We start from the raw sequence: 16605 nt of genomic DNA on the forward strand, positions 1-16605 counted from the left end.
GAACATGGCATTCCCGGCCCTGCAAGCCTGGCCCCAGCTCCCACGCAGCCCGGTCGCCTTGACATCCTTCCAAGAACCCCGCCCTCCACACCCTGAGCAGCTCACCTGCTCTCTGAACCTGCCCCACGGACTCAGAGCACTGCCCGAATTCCCTTTGCCCACTTCTCTCCATCCTTTAGAGCCCCCTTCAGAATTAAGCGTCCTTTTCCGTCTGTCCCTCTGTCCCATTTGCTTAAGGTCACACGTGGACAGATCCTGACCTCCCAAACTGTAGCCACATCAGCCATTGGGTCACATGCCCTGTGGGCCACATGCCGCCCCCATGGCTGGTGTTTGGTACATGCCAAATGAATACGGGAATGAACGATCGAGCTGAAATCCGGCTGCACAGACAGAGGAGTCCATGGTTACAGGGGACCCTGAACTCGTGGCAAGAGGCTCTGGACGTGACTGAGCTGAGGGCTGCTCTGGGAGGAGCATTTCAGGGCTGGAGCAGCTCAGGGGTCATCCGGTGCAGCCCGTGTCATCTAAACCCTCCAGGGCATTGCGCACGCAGGCCCGAGCCCGCACGGGCCCCTCCAGGGAGAACAGGCCAGCACACTGCAGCGCCCGCATGCTGGGGAAGGGAAGGATGTGGGCTGTGGGGCCCCACCGACCCGGCCTCGTAGTTCAGCTCTGCTTCTTTGCCAGCTGGTTGGCCTTGTGCAAGGCACCTAACCCCTCTGAGCCTGGGTCACCTTCTCTTGGAAAAGAGATATAATACACCTCCTTTCAAAGTTGTTGTCAGGATTATAGAGAATATACCCAAACAACCCTCCAGCTTGTAAAAGGTGACTAATGAATGGTAGCTAGTTCTATTTTTGTGATGTATGATTAGTTATGGCTTGTGGCTGGGGAACGTTTTGTGGCGAGTTCAAAGAAAGTTCTAAGTAGCAGAGGCGCCTGGGTGGCTCAGTCGTTAAGCGTCTGCCTGCAGCTCAGGTCGTGATCCCAGGGTCCTGGGATCGAGCCCCACAGCGGGCTCCCTGCTCAGCAGGCAGTCTGTTCCTCCCTCTCCCACTCCCCTTGCTTGTGTTCCCTCTCTCGCTGTGTCTCTCTCTGTCAAATAAATAAAATCTTAAAAAAAAAAAGTTCTAAGTAGCGAATTTGGGGTTCAACCGAACTGTCATCATCACAGTGAACTTATCATTGGACTCACTAACACGGCCTCATATGAAGATCAGTTGTTTGAAGATCAGGGGTCACCAAACTGCTCCCACGAGGACACGTCCCATGGATAATGCTCACTGTGAAACGCCTGCCAGCCCACAGGGGCCGGGACAGAGATAGAGCTGCAGAGGCTGGCCTGGGAGAGATGATCCAGAAACTGTAGGGCCAGTGTAGACCTATGTCAGTCCTAATTCTGGAAGCAGGCAGGGGTGGGAGCAGAGAAGTTGGGGTTCTGCCCTCATATATTCGGGAACCAGGTTGTTACTGGTAAGCCGCGTATAAGGGGCTTCAACTATACTTCGGTCCTCAAGGGTGGGAGGTAGGAGGGGCCTGGAGCCGTAGGCAGATCATGGCTGCCATGATCTGGGCCAGCCCAAAATGGCTCAGAAGTCAGGTCACAGTAGCTGGTTGAACCCCTGGAAGTGTAAAAGGGTGGAGGAGAGCACAGGAAAGGATATAACGTGGCCTTGATGCCAGAGCAGATGGGTGCCACCAACAGGATCAGGAGAGTCTCAACCCTCCAAGTCCCCTTCTCCTCCCAGGTTCTCCATCTGAGCAGGTAGCACTGTCACCCACAAACCAAAATCCTGGATCTCTCCAGATTCCCCTCTGACCCTGGCCTCCCACGGCTCAGACGCTTTCAAGTCCTGCCCACTTCCCTCCTGACTCAGAGCCTCTCTCTGTCCCCACTGCCACTGTCCTGGTTCAGGCCTCTGTTTTCCTCCAGGCTCACTGCGCAGTCTTCTGCCTGGCCTCCCGGCTCCCCTCTCCCGGTCTGTGCGCCATTCACACTGCTGCCAAAGTTCCCTCTCCCCAAACTAATCTGGCCACGTTCATCTTTGGCTTGGAACCATTTGGCAACTCCTTGTTACAGTCCAGACCATCCCCTCAGCATGGCTGGCGGGACCTCATGATCTATCCAGCCTCCTGCGCTCTTCCCCACAAGCTTCAACCCAACCACCCGAAATGCCAGCAGAGGGCCTTGTCTCAGCAGCCTCTTCGTGTACCCCGCATTCTGCCTGGAACCCTGGCCAGCTCCCTGTGCCGTCTCTGACTCCACTCCAGAACCCACATCCCTGACTCGCTCCCAGGCTGGCATAGGCTCTGTTCCCCACTCCCTCCCCCTTTCATGGCTCTTTTCTTATTGTCCTGGAGTAGCCTCAATCCCTCTGCCTCCCACACCTTGAAGCCGGGTGGTTCCAGGCTCTGTTCTTCCTCACTTCGGGCTTCGCAGAGCTCAGCATCCTGCCAGACAGACCTCACGCACTCAGGGAATGTGTTGTGAATGAATGAATGAGAGAAAGAAATTGAATGAGGAGGGAGTGAAGACAATTTGGCAGGGGAGACAAGATGCTTTGGTTCTAGGGACGTTGAGTTTGGGTCGGTGGGGCCCCTAGGTGGGAGTCCGAGCTGTACTGGAAAGGCGAGTCCGAAGCTTGGGGGAGGGTCTCTTAAGCTGTGGTCTCTCTGCTTACAAAGGAGCTAATTCCCCTCAGGAGGTCAAAAGACCAGCGAGTGGCTCAGTGTTACCAAACCAGCTTTATCGACTCAGAGAATCTCTGAGCTAGAAGGACGCATAAGGGCTTTGTCTGGTCTGAGTCTTTTTTGACAGGTGTGGAGACCAAGGCTCAGAGAGGGGAGTGGCTGGCTCCACAGCTCATTAGAGGCAGGGCTAGGACCGAGTGACTCTCACAGCCTCAGCTCTTTCTGTCGTCCCCTGTGGCCTCCTGTTTGTGCCACTCGTCTCTGAGCCCCGAAGGAGGGCGTTATCAATGAGGGTGATGGGGGCGTTGGAAGAACCAAACCGCAGATATTCACACCCTAACTCTTCCTTTCCCACAACACAGTTTCTCGTGGCCCCACATGGAAACAGATCCATTGACTGTCGTGCACTCAACAAGCAGGAGAGAGCCTGTGGCCTCCATCAGCAGCCACATGTATTTTACCCTGCCCTGGGCCTTGTCCCCATCTGGTCTCCAGCCCTGTAACGGATCAGAAACGGCTGATTCGAACCCACAGGATCCTAACAGGAAAAATAAGAACATGGGCACACTGACTCAGCAAAAAGCAGCAGATGGTGGTCATTATAGGGTCAGGACCCATAGCCATTCACACCAGAGCGCGAGAAGGCTCTCCTGCGCGTACTCAGCGCGACCTCAGTCCTGACAGTGACATGCACCTTATGTTCCGTACAGTTGCTCATTTGTGGTCTGCAAGCATTTTGACATCTCATGAGTATTTTCATCTTCAATGATTAAGACTGTTAAATTTCTGACAGTATAAAAAGCAAGCCCTCTGCTATCAAGGGGTGGAAATATCCTTGAGGATCCTGGCTAACAGGGTCTCCATCATGACAAGGCAGAGGAAGGGGACTGGCATCTGTCCTTGGCCACGGCACACCAGGCACACCATCTAACCCGTCTCATTTTCACACTCTCGGCCTCACACGCGGCAGGCATTCAATCAGAGAGCTTGAACCCACGCATGATGGAATGGATGGAGTGTTTTCAGCCTCATTTGAGATATTGCAAAAACAAGGCCCAGAGATCAGTTAGAATTGCCCACCCGTGCTCACACAACGGTAGCTGGGGGCCTGAGCTCCTTCCTCCTACAAAGGCTGTTGCCACAGCCTGCGTGAACGTGGCAGGAAGGAAACCGTGCGCTTCCCCACGAGGAAACAGGGGAGCTCGCTGCTCAGCCGCCCCTCCGTGAGCGGCACCGACTGAGAGCCTGCTGACTTTGCAGCCCCGTACCAGGAGCGCTGCGTCCCAGCAGGTAACGTTTCCTATCACTTATGCTTTCTTTGATTCACAGGAATGAATTCCGAGCGTGGACGGACATCAAGCCTGTGAAACCGATAAAGGCCAGGCCCCAGTACAAGCCCCCAGATGATAAGATGGCTCACGAGACCAGCTACAGTGCCCAGTTCAAGGGGGAGGCCAACAAGCCAACACCAGCGGACAATAAGGTCGTTGATCGCAGAAGAATACGCAGCCTCTACAGCGAACCCTTCAAGGAACCCCCAAAGGTGAGACAGATCTTGTGGGGAACCCTCCACACAACCTAGAACAAAGGCGTTACCTGCAGCAAAGCGTAAGGGCAGGGCTACTGCCCACCTGGCCCAGCCCCCAAGGGATCCTGGGAAATTCCTCCTCTCCTTGGTAGCACAGAGACAGAGGGAACTGCAACCTTCGCTAAATTCAAAGGGAATGTTAAAAAGGAACAGTGCCTAAAATAAAGCAGCTTGAAGACTGGCAGGTTTTCAGGGAACTAGGTTTTGATTTTGAGAACCTCCCCCCCTCAAAAAGTGGCAGAAAACCTCACCTGAGCCCTCAATGCCCCCTTCTTAAAACAACTGCTTTTGCCCCCGACGTGCTGGCCATTGGAGGTATCTCGCTGGCTTCCTCCCCGCCCTGCCCCTGCCGCATCCTGGGCTCCAATCCATAGACACTTCCTCCCCCCTTTTTATCCTTTTCCTCCATAAACACTATGCACCCTCGGCTCTTAGTCTGTCGCAGAGCACCTGTCTCCTCAGCTGCAAGATGTGTTCCAGGTAATTTGTTACTATAACAGACAGTTTGTGAACGCTTTACATTTCTAAGTAACTTCCAGTGGCTTCAGGGATTTCCATATAATAATACTACTTGGCCTCATTGCATCCCAGTACACACTCAGGAGGGGGAGAACCGAGTTGGAGACAGCTGGAAGCAGGAATCATAAATGTCTAAAGCTGATTCTGTGAAGTCAAGCCACACGGGATTGTGCAAATATCCACTCGTTGGTCTGTAAGAGCAGGAAAAGTGTGAGATCCTTTCCTCTGCTTTTGTCCGAAAGTCTTGCATGAAGCAGAGTTTCCTATTTGGCCCAGGGCCAAAGTAGGTAACCAAGCCAGCTTGACTGGACTCCTCCACTTGAAGCACCGAAGTTTCCACTTTCCATGAAAGTGGACGAGCAAACCAGGACGACAGGTTACCCTATGTACAGGTCAGAGGTGACTGAAAACCCCTGGACCTCCCTGAGTGAATGACCTAGCCTGTGAGGCCCAACAGCGTCTCTGGCCTTCTTCCACAGACAAGGTGGGGCCCAGGACACAGGGCTGGCTCAGCACAAAAGAGGACTCAAAGGGAGGAAGGAGGGAAGTCTGGGGAAAGTGAACCCCAAATGGAGGGCTTGTTGAGAGACCAGACACAGTGGCCCCAGAGTTCTCGGGAAAGAGAGGGCCAGGCCGTCTCCTGGGAGTGAGGGGGCAGCCCTAGAGGAGAGGGTCTGGGGGGAGTAGATGGGCTGGAACGGCTACTCTGGGGAAAACAGTCCAGGGAGCCAGCAGGAGAGGAAGAGCGGATGGTGGGCAGTGCTGAAGGCCTCTCAGAGACAAGACTGCCTGGCCCATTTCTCCACATGAGCTCACCTTCCTGGAGACAGAAACAGGGGAAAGGCCGGTTTATACAGTGGTAGTACCTCCCCCCACCTCGGATCTCTGCATCTTCTATCAACAGAGGTTTATTTCTTATTACTACCCATCCATCATGGGTGGCCGCAGCCCTACTCCTTGTAGTCTGACCCTCGGGTGACAGAGAGCCTCTCTCATGGCCGAGGAGAAGAGGGCATGGGGAAGCGCGGGCTGACCCTCCAGTTTCCGCTGGAGGTGACCCCTATCACTTCCGCCCACGTTTCATTGACTAAAGCAAACCATAGGCCTGCCCGTGTTAAACAGAGCGGGGAGGTATGATCTTCCCACGGGGAGGGGCAGCGGATCGTGCAAAACAGTAACATCATCCACCACCATCCACGGTGGTTCTGTGGTGACGGCCGTCAGGCCAGGGGTGCCAGTGTGGCCAGTGAGCCTGTGGCCCAAACAACTGACCAGCCGGTTCCGGCAGGAGAAGCCAGATGACCCTGTCACTGAAAATACTTTAGACGCTGTGCTCCCTCGATGTCAAGTGTCATCATGACAGTTACCGTTGAGCTAATAATCATGTCTTCTCTCTAACTTTTCTCTCCCACTCCCTCCCTTTTTGTGTTTCTGTATTTGCGGTCTGTCTGTCTCTCCGAGCAGGTGGAAAAACCTAGCGTTCAGAGTTCCAAACCAAAAAAGACCTCAGCGAGCCATAAGCCCCCGAGGAAGGCCAAAGACAAGCAGGTGGTGTCGGGCCGGGCCTCCAAGAAAAAGAGCGCGGAGGGCCCCAGTGCCCCCCAGCCCGAAGACAAGGAGCAAAGTAAACAGATGAACAATAAACTGGCCGAGGCTAAAGAGTAAATTTCACTGCACTTTCCTTTTCTTCTTCTTTCCCTTTTTTTTTTTTTTTAACCAACCAACAAAAAAGGCCACAAAATTGCTTAGAGGTTTCTCATCTGCCTTGGTCCTGAGTGTTCCAGGAGCTCTTTGGTTTGGTTTCTTTCGAGGGAGGAATGCCGTCTCCAAGCCCGAGCGGCACGCCTTCTCTCCAAATCAAGAGCGGCCGGGCTAAGCGCGGCGCAGGGCCTCAGGCCCGGGGCCCCCGGAACACCAGGAACCCCGGGAAGCACCGCTCCCCGGTTGTGCCTCCCACAGCAGGTGCCACTGCTCGCTGGCTGCCGAGGGAGGCGGGCAGGCCTTAGCACGCAAGGCCCTTCCCAGCGGCTGGAAGTCTCCCGGTCACGCTTGGGAATGCCCGTAGGGTGCCCTCCTCCTCTGTCCCCCCGAGCTCGGCGTCAGGGATCAGCTCTGAACGCTAGGGAAATGCGTTCTTCTCCAACATTCGGAGGGTCAGCATGTGCTAGAGAGGCCCACCTTTGGGCTTCAGCGATTGACAGCATTTGTGGAAATACTTAAAAAGCAAAAAACCTCGGCCTTAATGTCCATCAGATGAATTGTGTCTGTTAAGGTGAAGTAATTTTTTTCATAGACTTTTCTGTTAGAAACGTGTGACTACATTTCTTTTCCTGTCGGTGGGCTTGAAATTGTATGCCAAGTAATAGATAGGCCACTGATGACTCAAAACAGGCCAGGGTGAGAAGGTTAGGTGTTTTAGGTACGTTCTAGACCTCATAGGAAGATGAAAACCGTGTGAGGAGATTGTGCTCCTCCGTGTCCCCTCCGCCCAACCAGCACCAGCCGTTCGGCAGAGCGACTGGCTGCAGATGGCTGAGGAGGCAGGCGGAGGGTGTAGGGGTGGTGTTTCGAATGCGGCTGCCTTGCTTCTGAGAAACACGAGGTGGGAAGTCGACGTCGTGCCAAGTATGGCGATTGTCGCTCTCCCTTCCTGAACTGTGCTCGCTCCGGTCCTCGGAGAGGACAGAGGACGCTGAGCTTCGGGTTAGTGGAAATGCCTGTGACTTAGCTAAAGATTAGGAACGTTCCCTACGGAGTGATTAGCAAGCATTTTTGACCTCACTGATGACGAAGAGCAGCTCTCACTGTATTGTGTTTCGCGTGTCTGTGTGGCCAGCGCCCCCGGGGGTGGCAAGTGGCACCTTAGTTGTGCTAGAGTTGTGTTGTAGGCCTTAGTCAGAGAGTTGTATAAAGACCCCTAGTGCTCATGAGGGAACCCCAAAGACCTACCAGAAAAATTACATTTGCAAACCTTGTGACGTGTACATTGCTCGGTATGCTTTGTTTCTCCTGTCCTCGAAGTCCTTACTGTTTGTTGCCGGCACCGCGACGTGGCTGGGCTGTCGTCCGGTGCCACGCCTCTGCTGTGGAAGGACAGCGCTGGTGAGCGGGGTCGCAGAGCGGCGCTCCCTTTCGTCCCTGTGGTGCGGGGGAAGCAGGGCCTCCGCCAGTCCTCTCCTGTTCTGACCATTCGAGCAGCAAAGTCTCCGGTGACACCATTCTGTTGGTCACCTGGGGGCTGATCGAGAAGTCTTTTGCAAATTTGTTGAGTGTGTGATTTGCGGGCCACAGTCGTTAAGAGAACAGGACTCCTAGAAATGAGGCGCTCGGCCAGGCCCACTGTCATCTTCCTTTCTATCTCAGGGCGTGGAACTGAGAAGAAGTTTTGAAGAAGGTAGAAAATACGATTGAGTTTCAGCGTTCGAGCATCACCCATTGGGATGCCTCTGGAAATGGCCAGAGCAGGTCTCAGTACTGATGCAAGCTATTTGCTAAGCTGACCTGAGCGTTCACCAGAGAGCTCTATCAACATGACCTTAACTTTACCCAGAGAAGTTGCCAACGTGTGTTCGTGCTCTCGAGGTCTGGCATGAGTCGGGCGTGGTGATGTTAGCCGTAGTTTACATTTCTCCGTAGAACAGTCTATACGTTTAGCAGATCAAGTAACCCAACTTTCCGATGCACAGGGGAACATCCGTTCCCCATTCGCGTCCCGAATGCCTGCGTGCCGGACGCCGTGCGAGACGTGCTGGGTACTAGACACGTCTGTCTCCGCGGCAGCACAACCAGAGGACACCTGCATACCGCTTCATCTCTGTGTCGGATTCAAGCTTCTTCGCCCACATTGTAGTTCCCACCCACCTCGCAGCCCCAGGGACTGAATTTCCAGCCCTGCCCCACCTGCGGCTTGAGACGTGACCCGTATAATGTCTTTTCAGCCCTTCAGGCTCCCCATCTTTTTAACTCCTGCGACCTCGCAAACTCTTATTGTCGTTCACTTTGACTCTTGAATGTGTCCCTTCGCGGCCAGAAACTTCCTTTGATTTCTACTGTTTACAAATAAATCTCAGCCAGTCCCATTCTGCATCCCAAACATGGATTGAAACCGATTCTGGTTTCACACACAGTGTTTCGGTTTTGCCTTTCTGAAGATGGCCAAGCTTCCAATGCCTGTCTGTCTGTTTTTCTATCTCTCCCTACCGATTCCTGAACTCCCCTGGCAAGAGAGCAAGGCCTGAAGCTTTCCTATTGTCTGCTTTGCTTGCCTGCAAAAATAATCCCTAAGGCTGTGCATTGGCTCCCCCAAGGTTTTTGTTATCTGCTGGTGCTTTCAACCGGTCCCTTCTACCTTTGCTGCTCCAAGGCAGACAGGAAGTGTCTAACTACGATTTTGTGGCCTGGGTTTTGTTGCATACCACAGATTGTCTATGTAACGTGTAGCGCACACCTCTCTTGGTGCTATTACATTCCTGCTGTTAGTAAGAAAATGACAAGAAATATTCATGTATAGCCAATTGATTGTGACGTGCTTGTGGTCTGTGCTCGCTCAGAAACAAACAAACAGGTTTTTTTTCCAAGTATAAATAAATGCTAAAGACGAACACCACTTTCTTGAACTTATTTCCTTGGTAAGGCCCAGCTGAGTAGTTGAAGGAACCAACCTTTGCCATTTGAGCCACTCTCCACGAGATGAGCCGTGCCCTGCAATTTCTCTGGGGTTCTCCCTAATGCAGCTTGACTCTTTTAGATTGCTTCTCAGATACTAATTGCAAGCAGTCAGAGCTAAGTGTTGGGAAAGGCGAAGATGGACCAAGAGACCCACTGGCCAACAAGGTAGTGTAATATTCTGATCCCATGTCGCTGGGGATGATTCTCCGCCCCCTTCCCGCCGGCCTGCAGGACTGGCGGTTCTGGCTTTTTCTCCTCCCAGGAGATGGCAGAGCCGCCTTCACTGACTCATTCAACCTGGTCGTTGTGAAGGTTCCACCTCTGGGGGCTGGCTCGCTGTGTGGGTTACGGGAGAGTCTTGTGCGTGCCCAACACGGGGGAGTGGAACCAGCCGTAAGAGAGGTCCAAGTAAGGTCACAGCAGACCAGGTGGCGGGGTATTCATGTGAAGGACGGGTTTCTTCCTGCCAGGGGTGGGGCGTCAGAAGGCTGCATCGGGAGGGGACCCTGGAGAATAGGTGGGTTGTGGGTGTGCAGGACACGTGGGGCAGGCGTACAGGCAGGAGAGCAGACCTGGGAGGGGACCTCAGAGCTAGGGCCAGGTTTCACTGCGTGGATAGCCGTCTGCTAAAGTGGGAGACAAACGATGATATACTTTTGGTATGGGGTCCCTCTTCCTTTTACTAACATGTGTTGATTGAATACCTGTTATGTGCCAGGCACTGCGCTGGGCACTAGGGAACCAGGATGACTGAGACCCTACCTCTGGTCACTGTGGGGCATGAAGGAGGAGCATGTTCTAGCTGGTTCCGTGGATCAGGGAGAACTGCAATGGATGAGCAGGTGATGACCAGGTGAACAGTCTGGGGTGGCCAAGGCGTGCCGGACAGAAGGAGCTGCAAGAGCAAAGGTGTGGAGGGTCCAACCCCAGGTGAGCTCAGGTCCTGGGGGAGCAGTGCACTCAGGGAGGGTCAAGGCGAGGGCTGGAAAGTGGCAGAGACCGTCCTGGAAAGTGGTGCCATGTGAGTGGGCGGTTACTAACGGGGATCTCCTTTCCATACACCCAGATTTCACCCCCCCACCTTTGCATGCGCCCTGCCATCATGCTTCTTGCCCTTACCTACCTATTGGGCAGCGACTACAGGTCCTCTCTCGCTTTGGGCTAGGAGCTCTAGGCTGGGACTTTGATTCTACTGCTGGTCCCCAATTTCTGGGCTTTGGGGAGATGCCATGGTGGGAAACAATCAAGGGTTGTATATCTGAAAACCCATTATATCTTTGTTTTCCAGATGAACAGAAAGCATTCCACCCACCTGCCTGCTTTCATGTAAGGCAGAGAACACAAAATTCTGTTTAATAAATAAAACATACATAAAGGTCTATTATTCAGCTCTTCTGTGATCAGTTAAAAATTGTTTTGTTCAAAACCAGGGATTGAGAGAGGTAGAAAGAAAGGAGAAAAACAAAGAGGTAGCAATAGAGGCAGAGAGGGAAAAAGACCCACAGAAAAACACATATATGAGGACACCGATGACAAGCTGAGAGAAGGTGGAACATACTCAGAACCAGAGAGGGGCCACGGACCCGGCCACGGACCCGGCCACAGACAAGGCAGGAAGGTGGGAGAGAGCCTTGCTAGCTTCATCTGTGTGACCAGCACTCAGGCCTCGCCCCAAGCCTCGGCCCCTTCACACTGCCTGATGCTGCCCCAAGCCCAGGAGACAAATCTATAACTCACTACTAGTGTCGCCTCCCCAAACAGCTAACAAAATTAAAACCAGCTCTCTAGTTTTAAAATAGGTCATTATTGCTAAATTAGTTATAAGCATATTGTCATTCTTCCTTACAGTTTGTGTGTTCTTATGAAATCCTTCCCTGGTTTTTTTCTCCGCTAGGGTTTAAAAATTTATAACCTGCTTCTCCTAGATTTGGGGAGTGTGAAGTCCCACTTCACAAAGGCTATAAACCCCCTCAGTGTGTCACCGTGGTTTCAAGGTCCTTTTACCACTCAAGTGTCTTAAAGCAGTTTACATTTTCAGGACCACAGGTATAAAGCTTCTTTCAGCACGTAGCCTGTGGACCATCTACCGTTAAGGCAGGACCCGACCCGAGCCCCACCTGAGCCCACTGAGACAGGAGAGGCAGTGTTCTCAAAGGAATGGAACAAAACCTTTCTTAGACGCCTCTCTTACAGAGGCAGGCACGTGGCCCAAACCTCCACCATCCCACTGCCATTTGCTGCACAGATGCTCAGAACACCTAGACCATCCCAGAAAACCTATAATAATAGAACCGGCATCATTAATACTTTATCATGTGACCTGGTTAACACTGGCAGTGCGCCTAGGGGTTTACAATGTTCATGGATGTCATTGCTGCCAGCTGTTCAACCTGTGTCATTCCCTACGCATAGTCAGCCTTGCTATCCTCCTCTGAAAATGGGGACACTGACCCCCACCTCAGAGGGGAGGACTGAAGGTGAAATGACACGATGACCATGAGCTTTCTGATAGTTCACTTTAGGTAATCTCGGACAACACATGAGTCTGATTGAGGCAAACACTCTGACTGAGAAGAAGGCTTTTAAAGAATTCTAGCTATTGAATCGCCTTGAGTCCACAGACCTACGCAATAATATTTTAACAATTTACATTTATCGACAGCCCACACGGTGTTTGTTTCTGTGCTGTTCTACTGAGCCCTCCTCATATGGAGTGGGCGTGCAGCCCAGGTAACAGACAGAGAAGCGGAGCTCAGAGAGGAGGGAAGCCTGCAGGAGCCTGGGTCTTCTGCTCCTCAGCTGGCACTGCTTCCCTCCCCCACCTGACGGAGGCCGGGGCTGGCCTGACGTGAGTCAGGCTTCAGACACACTGGACTCTTAACTAAAACTACACCCACACTCAGAGGCCAGTGCAGGCCCTCCAGCAAGCATACCTAGGATCTTCTTTAAATCTTGGGACCCAGATACAAATGGGGGGGGGGATTAAGAATTTGACCAGGTCTCCATACACAACTGGCCCAAACATCCTGACTGAAACGACCAACTGCCTCAGCCAAATATATGGGTTTTCTCTTTTGGGTACTAAATTAACTGACTGGGTAACTAAAATGCATGGTTATTGAACACAGAATGATCCAACAAATTTTTCATTCATAAGAAATATATTTGGAGATTACCAAGATAAAACTGGCGTCCATTTCCTGAGGCACTGGATCAGAGGTCACCATTTTGTGCTTTTTACTACAAGCAGTAGAACTGAACTTAACTCTCTGTCCCTTGTCCTCATATAAATGGTCCCCAATTGCTGGTTAACTTGACATTATCTATAATTATCTCCACCCAGATATCTTATCCGGGGCCAAGGGAGCCTCAGACGCTGAGGTAAATAAATTCCTGCCACTGCTACTGGTTTAAGCTGCCAGAGGGATCTTTAACATGCAATCTGACCATGTCACCCCCTGCCTTCAACCATCCGTGGGCTCCTTGTGGCCCACAGAAGCTTATTGTCCCCCCAGTGCACCATGCTGCTTCTCACCTCCATGCCTTTCCCCACGCCGCCCCACCTGCTCCGATTGCCCTTCTCCTGCTTCTCCACCTGGCTAACTCATCCTTCGAGACTCCGCTCAGGGGACAGCTCCAGGAAGCCCTTCCCGCACCTCCCAGGCTGGGTAAGATGCTCCCTGTGTGTGTCTTCGTCACAGAACTCACCACATATACCGTGCCACCTGCTCGTGTGCGTGTCCCCCCACCAGACTGTGCTCCCCCGGGGGCCAGGATTGGCTCCTTCTGTTCACCTTTGTAGCCCTAGCTGCTGGCCCAATACCTACCTCAGAGAATGTCTTCGAAATTGTTTGTTGAATGAATAATGAGTGAGCGAACGAATGATGATACTCACCATCTGCCTCCATATTCATCATGGCGCCTCCACAAGGCTTTCTTCTGCCTCACGTCTGTCTCTGCTCACACGGAAGGGGTGGTTTCAAGAGAGGTCACGGAGCAGTCCATGGCTGGTTTTACAGTGGCCAACCTCTTGGCCAGCCTGCCTCTGTTCTTTATGTAGCCACGTTTTCCTGAGCAGGCCTGACTTCAAAAAAATCATCGACTCTTGGTTACCGGGTCATCTTAAGAGGTTGGCTAATCCCACCCTCCAAGCAGTGGGACAGTGGCATTAGCCCCCAAACTTCATGAAGGCAGAGAGGCATCCCCTGGGGAGGTCTCTTAGGAGTAGGAGGGACTGAGAATTAGAGCCAACAGGCCTGGTTTTAAATCCAGGCTCTACTATTTACTAGCTGTGTGACCTCGGCTGAGTCTTTTAATCTCTTTGAGCCCCAAAAAGATAACAGTAATACAAGTACCTCTCACTCTCCAAATCTATTTGGTTCCCAAATCCAGAAAGAAGGCATTAGGTCAGCAAGGGATATAGTATTATTTGAATCTTTTGACTGCAGAGTTTAGCATAGCAGGTGGTAAGAGTTCTAACAGCTGGTGACACCTGCTTCTGTCCGCGGGACTGTCTGGTACGAGGGCCCAGTGAGCATGCGTGTGAAAACCCACTGCGAACTGCAAAGTGGGACGCCCTTGCCAATAGCTCATTTCACGGATGGTTTTGCTGACCCCCGCTGACCACCCTGGGTCCCAACGGTGGGGTGGCCGGAGCCACATGTGGTAAATCCACTCCCTCTGTCACACAACAGCCTCCCACCTAGTGCCGGGTCTTGCTGCCCTCCCTCCCCCAGCCCTTCCCCGGCCCCTCCTCTCCGTGCACGCCCTGTAATCACCAGGTTCGGATTCCAGTTCCACAATTACACACTCGTTTTAATTGCACCCCTCTGGACACATGAAACCAATTTCGATTAATTGCTCAAGATCCCATCCCTTGCTTTAGATGGGGTGGGAAGAAAGGACAAAAACTGATTTGCAAGTTCCCCGGAGCACAGAGCTAGAACAGAACCGAGCCTCTACCATCTGGTTGCCGTAGTTCAGCACTTGACATTTTTAAAAAGGTCATTAGCAGGATTATCAGATTCTTGGCAGCCCATTGAGACAGTCCCCGCTGCCCTTGCCTTTATGGCATTAAAACAACCAAGGATGCGTTTTGAAATCCTTATTGTACAATGGGGAGTCTATTTAGTTTTTCTTAGTAGGTTATATCTAGAAAAGGTATTTTAACAGCAAAAAGGAAAACAGCAACAACGCAGGGCAGAACCTAGTCATGCAGAGCCCCGTGCGCCCCTCTCCCTGCGCCCCTCTCCCTGCGCCCCTCTCCCTGCGCTTCACAAGAACGCATCTGCCTGCGGGGACCTGGAGCGGCAGCCAGCGAGGAATCTGAACTAGGAATCTGCCCCCGCCCCACCCCCCTGCGCTTCCACGCTGGTTAAATGCGGAGTCAGAGTTGGTGCAGCGGCGGGGAAGGGACAGAACGTTTATCTGGCCTTCGCGCCCTCATCCTCACTGAGTCCTCACGTGTAAGGTGAGAGAGTTTGGAGGTCTTCACAGATAAAGAAACCAAGACTTAGTGATTAAATGGCAAAGTCACACAACTTGTAAGTGGTGGGCTGGGATTCAAAGCCACGTTTGGGATACTAAAACCCACTCCTGCCCAGCACTTGGGACCCTCTCCAGGATTTCGGTTGTGAAGATGGGCCTCTCCCTAAAGTAGCGGCCTCTTCGTCCTGTCCTGGCCCTGCTCCAAAGCCGTCAAGGACTCCAGGTGCTCTCATCACCTATGCGAAATGAGTCAGACGAAGGTCCCACAGGAGGTACCCCTACCCACCTTCTGCCCGGCGACCCCCCCCCAGAATGAAGCCTTGTGGTGGCAGCATCTTTCCTAGCTGTGGTCCTAGCTGTCCCCCCTGTGCTGATGTGCCCCACCTGGGTGGACTCTGGGGGGCTCTAGGCTGGTAGACCGATGGGCAGCTGTACAGCGCTTACAGGTATGGGCAGAGATGGGCGCTCTCAGACCAGGATGCCGCTGCTGTCTGGGCCTACCTTCTTTACAGGGTCTGCTGAATACCAAGCCGTAAGCCGGGGGGAGTCGTGCAGTGGACGCAGGAAGGGCCGAGTGAAGGGGGACTGGCTGCTGGGGCCCTGGCCCCCAGAGGGGCAAGTCTCTCAGGAGATGCAGCTGGGAGCTTCGAGCTGGGGACCTGCAGAGGTCAGCGGCTCCAGCCTCCTGCACCAGGCAGAACCAGTCGGGGTCATCTCAAGCCAGACCCTCTTCAGACCTCTGCGCAGGAATTTGGAATCTCTCTAGTTGAAGTCCCATCCCTCAGGGATATTGTTGTAGAGAGGAAAGAGCTTGACTGATGTCTGTCCTCCTTGGCTGAAGTCTTGACATCGCCGCAAACTCACTGTGTGACCTTAGGCAACTCTCTTGCCCTTGCTGGGCCTCATTTCCACCCACGGCAGGAAAATGGGGGGGTGCCGGTCACACCCCCGCACACCTCCCACCCGCCTGGCCCACAGGGCTGCTGTGAGAATACAATGTGCCACATTGTATGTCAAGCCCTGCTAGAAAACCACAAAGAAAAGTTATATTTGGAAGGACAAAAAGGTGCGAACACAGTTAAAAATAGGACAGGATTTGTGTGTCAGGTAAAGGTGGCCGCTAGAATCGGATCTTGTGTGAGTTACGTTGACAACGTCTCACCCCTACTATGTGCCCAGCCCACGCCAGAGCTCTCGGCTTCTCTACTCCGTTCAGTGGCTCGGCGCGCAGTAGGCATTTATTAGATGTTCACGGAGGGAAGAAGGGAAGAAAGGGGGAGGGGAGGAGAGAGGAAGGGAGGGAGTGCAAGGTGAAGCAGAGCTCGCCCCCATCTGGAGAACAGTTGGCAAGGACAGACGGGGCGGGGCCGCCGTGATGGGGGGGGGAGGGCTCTTCGGGAACACAGGAGCAGGAGGATTGGCCCCTGCAGCTGGAGGGTGGCACAGCAGCTGGGGAGGGGAGGCGAGCGCTTACAGACAGCTGGGGGGGGGGTTGCTGGGCAGCAGCACCTTGGGGCTGGGAGAGAGCTCTAGGGTTGGAGGGGTGGAGGCTCTGCGTCCTGCTTGGAGGCCACACTTGCAATAGCACTGTCAGCTCTGCGGGTCACACTTTCCAAGGGATGGGGAGCCAACCGAGCTGTGTTGTGAGG

At 53.1% G+C, this 16605-nt stretch overlaps 1 protein-coding gene across 1 annotated transcript in view; it reads left to right on the forward strand.

The window, feature by feature from the left end:
* The window catches only part of MAP6 (microtubule associated protein 6), a 73991-nt gene that overhangs the window by 49512 nt on the left and 7874 nt on the right, over positions 1-16605 (forward strand). The window contains exons 2-3 of the mRNA XM_026518122.3: positions 4024-4237; positions 6266-6462. Coding sequence (XP_026373907.3) covers positions 4024-4237; positions 6266-6462 — 411 coding nt within the window. The remainder of the gene's footprint in view (positions 1-4023; positions 4238-6265; positions 6463-16605) is intronic.

Source organism: Ursus arctos, unplaced genomic scaffold, assembly GCF_023065955.2.
Source record: "Ursus arctos isolate Adak ecotype North America unplaced genomic scaffold, UrsArc2.0 scaffold_22, whole genome shotgun sequence".
Lineage (NCBI taxonomy): Eukaryota > Metazoa > Chordata > Mammalia > Carnivora > Ursidae > Ursus > Ursus arctos.